The 4,081-nt window shown below is 29.8% G+C and overlaps 1 protein-coding gene across 1 annotated transcript in view; it reads left to right on the top strand.

Moving 5' to 3' along the window:
* spg11 (SPG11 vesicle trafficking associated, spatacsin) overlaps window positions 1–3,712 on the top strand; it is a 48,024-nt gene extending 44,312 nt beyond the window's left edge. Inside the window, exons 39-41 of the mRNA XM_081356423.1 lie at window positions 499–654; window positions 2,321–2,472; window positions 3,449–3,712. Coding sequence (XP_081212549.1) covers window positions 499–654; window positions 2,321–2,472; window positions 3,449–3,629 — 489 coding nt within the window. The 3' untranslated portion in view covers window positions 3,630–3,712. The remainder of the gene's footprint in view (window positions 1–498; window positions 655–2,320; window positions 2,473–3,448) is intronic.
* Window positions 3,713–4,081: the final 369 nt, after the last annotated feature.

Genomic DNA, 4,081 nt, shown 5'->3' with positions numbered 1-4,081 from the left:
TTTTTGAGCATAGACACAAATCAAAATTCAATTTCCAACTTAAACTGTTGTAAATCTTGAATGCTTAAGAGCGACAGACTGAAGTTTGATCTCTTTTCAAAGATTATTGCTGAAGTGAAAAAGTTTTAAAAAGTGAAGTTAAGTTTATTGTTATGAAAAATTTGCAAAAATAATATTTAAAATTTTTATATGAAATATATAATTTCAAAAACATGTTTTAATCTAATACTGTGTGAAAATCAAAGCCATAAATCTAAACAAGTTTTGTTCTAAATTTGAGCTTGATAACTCAATAAATGAGCTTTCAGTGAGAGTGTGTTCGGCTGCAGTACCGAACGCTTCCACTAGAGGAAATTCGTCCCCCATTCGTTTCCAATGTGCTCATTTAAATGCTTTAAAGTCAACATGATATCAAAAAGCACTCATAATGCATGTTGCTGGTGTTATTGTGCATGATACATTAGTGCAGTTTTCTTTAATGTGTGTGTGTGGTTTCAGGACTCGTGTGTGCGTCAGGCGGTTAAGTGTGTGAAACTGGCCAAACTGGTGACGCTCCAGTTGCACTTCCTGAATCACGGACAGGACCAGCGCGTGGTGAATCTGCCTCCGTCAGAGATCCAGAACACCATCGTGTCTTTACCCCGCTGTTACCAGGTCTCACTCAGTCTACAGTTATTCATATCAACATGCGCATTTCAGACACACATTTCACTTTTGAGTTCTCCTGTCAAACACTAGCAGATGTTTTAGATAAAAGCGTCTGCTAAATGAATAAATGTAAATGTTTAGAAGGATGTTCACGCTCACTAGAGAAATAAATAAGCAAAGATAAATGAATAAATAAAAAATAAAATATAAAATATGAAGAGAAATGCAATAATCAAATTTGTTGTTTCAAAACTATAAACAACAAATAAAAAAATGCACTTTTAAAGTTTATCTTTAATTTTGAAAAATCTAAATGTTTTTAGATTCAGAATTGTGAGATAAAAAGTCACAATTATCTTTTTTGGGATCACTTTACAATAAGGTTTCATTAGTTAAACTAACAACGACAACACTTCTTACTTATTCTCAACATTTACATATACATTTTTAAGATCAAAAGTTGGATCTGTTCACATTAGTTAATGCACTGTGAACTTGTGCAATATATTTCCATCTGTTCATAAAAGATTATGTGCAAAACACGTTTGGAACGACATGATGGATTGGACTTTTGTTTCTGCCACGGAATGAAAATAAAGCGGTAACACTTTACAGCACGTCTCATTTGTTAACATTAATGCATTAACTCACACAAACTCACATTAACTCACACAAAAAAGGTCATTGCGACTTTTTATGTCACAATTTTAAATCTATGAACATTTTAATTAAAGATAAACTTTAAAAGTGTGTGTTTTATTTGTTGGTTATAGTTTTAAAACGTTTATTTATTTCTCTTCATATTTTTCATTTCTCTTCATATTTAATTTTTTTCTCTTCATATTTTTTATTTTTCTTATTTTATTTGTTTATTTTCAAAAAATATATTTATTTTCTTTTAATATTTTATTAATTTCTCTTTATTTATTTCTCTTCATATTAATTAATTTATCTTCATATTTTATTTATTTGTCTCCATGTTTATTTTTTTCTCTTCATATTTATTTATTTCTCTTCATATTTTATTTATTTATATCTCTTAGTGTTTTGTGTCTCTCATATTTATTTATTCCTCTGCATTTTTTGTATTCAATTCTCTTGATAGTTTATTTATTCATTTTATTTATTTATTTATTTCTCCTCATAATTAATGGATTAATATCTCTTCATGTTTATTTATTTCCCCTCATATTTTCTATTTATTTTCTCTTCATGTTTATTTATCCATCTTCATATTTTGCTGCATTGTTCACTCCTTGACAGTAGACATGGTAGCTGGAATGACATTTAATTATTAACACACAAGCAAAAAATAAAAACGTATTAGTAAATGTTGAGAATAGCATTAATAAATACTGTAGAAGTATTTTTCATTGTTAGTTTATACCATTGTCAGTTAGCTGATATTTATAAATGAAACCTTATTGTAAAGTGTTACCAGAAAATGTAATTGTGACTTTTTATAGTGAGAATTTAGATAAAAAGTCAATTTTTTTGTTTTCTGCTGTGGTGGAAATGAGCTTCACACGATGGTGAGTAAATGTGAACTGTTGCTTTAAGAGTGAGATCTACACTTGAATCCAGAAACAGTGTAATGTGACGTTTCTGTGCTTCAGCGACCTGTGAGCTCACTGTGTGTGTGTGTGTGTGTGTGTGTGTGTGTGTGTGGCAGGCGTTCGTGTTGGCCGAAGCGTACGACTTCAGTCCGGACTGGGCCGAGCTCCTCTATCAGAAGGTCGTCCTCAACGGAGAGTTCCTCTATCTGGAGGAGTTCAAGCGCCACAGAGCGCTGAGCGCCGGCCTCTTCCACGACATCTCCAGGAAGTAGGAAACTCTTTCAGTTCAGGATATTCGGAACGTTTATTAGAGAGCTTTCTGGAATACTTGATTGTCATTGGTCACTGGTGTCAAATCAGATATTTGGAAATGAAATCAAATAATGCACACGATAAAATGATTTGAACTCAAATGTTATATTTATATATCATATAATATTGATTAATAATGAAAAAATAAAAATAAAATAATACACTATTTCAACTCAAGAAATATTTTATATTATTGTAGATTATAAATATATTTTATTATATTGTAATTTTGTATTAGTACTTGGTCAGATTTGGAGTCAAAAATTTTGTAAATAAATACAAATAATGATAATACATCAAATGATTATTATTTTATATTATTCTATCATATAAATACTTATCTAAATATATTGCTTTTTTTATTAGTCAAACATTTGTAAATGAAATAAAAACTAAAAGTAACTCCCATAATAAAATTATAAATTTAAATATAAAGGTCTAATATTTGTAAATGAAATAAATAAAGCACAATAAAAAATTATAATTAAAGAAACTCAAACTCAAAAAAAATATTAAAATAATAAATGTAATGTTATATACTACAATACGATACATTAAAATATAATAGTAAATAAATGTATTATTTTTATCATTGCTTGATTGTAATTGGTCAATGGTGTCATTTTGGTTAAAAAATATATTAATAATTATAGAATTATTAATAATAATAATAATAAAATAATTTCACTTAAATTGTTTTTATTTTATAATATAATTTAATGAATGCATTATTATTTATTTAAGTAGGCAAAGTTGATTTGTGTCATCGTCTGTACATTTATTCCTCAGTTGTTGTAAATGATTCAGTCTACACATGTACTTGAAGAGTTCTGCATTCACACACGTGTGTTTTCTGTCTTGCTTATATTTCATAAGGCTATCTAGAGTTGCTCAGAATAGATGATTTGTCATATGTTTAATGTGTCGTGCAGAATGTGTCATCAGAAGTGTCCGGCGAGCTCCAGCCAGAATCTGAAGAAGCTTCTGTCTCACTGCGAGGACGTCTACACGCATTATAAAGTGGCGTACGAGCACCAGTTCCTGGACGTGGCCAACATGCTTCTGCAGGACTCCCGGAGCAGCAGCTTCCTCAGCGACCGGCTCGGCACCTGACACACGGCTTCATCCGCACAGATTCCCTGTCATTCATTTCCAGTCAAAATAAATAAATAAAAAATTTACCATTTTCAGACTTCTATGTTCATGTCCTGAAGTTCTTACCCCATTAACACGGTAAAATACTGTTTAACTGCTGTTACTGGAGCTTGTCCTTAAAACAAGAACAAATTTTTCCCAGTGAAGACAGAAAAAATCACTTCATTCAAAGGGAAAACAAGATTCTTTTTTTACTCCGTTGTTCTTGTTTTTAGCAACAAAAATATAATTTTTTTTTTTTTTTTTGAAAATAAGACTTAATATTGTATCTTGAATGCTTGATTGTAATTGGTCAGTCGTGTCATTATAATCAAATATAATATGTTAATATAGTATTTTTTAATCAATAATCTACTTGATTGTAATCGGTCAGTGGTGTCATAAAACAATAAAATATATTTTATTAATGC

Source organism: Scardinius erythrophthalmus (assembly GCF_964197995.2).
Source record: "Scardinius erythrophthalmus genome assembly, chromosome: 24".
NCBI lineage: Eukaryota > Metazoa > Chordata > Actinopteri > Cypriniformes > Leuciscidae > Scardinius > Scardinius erythrophthalmus.
The sequence above is the reverse complement of the archived record's forward strand: the minus strand, read 5'-3'. Positions and strand labels throughout refer to the sequence as shown.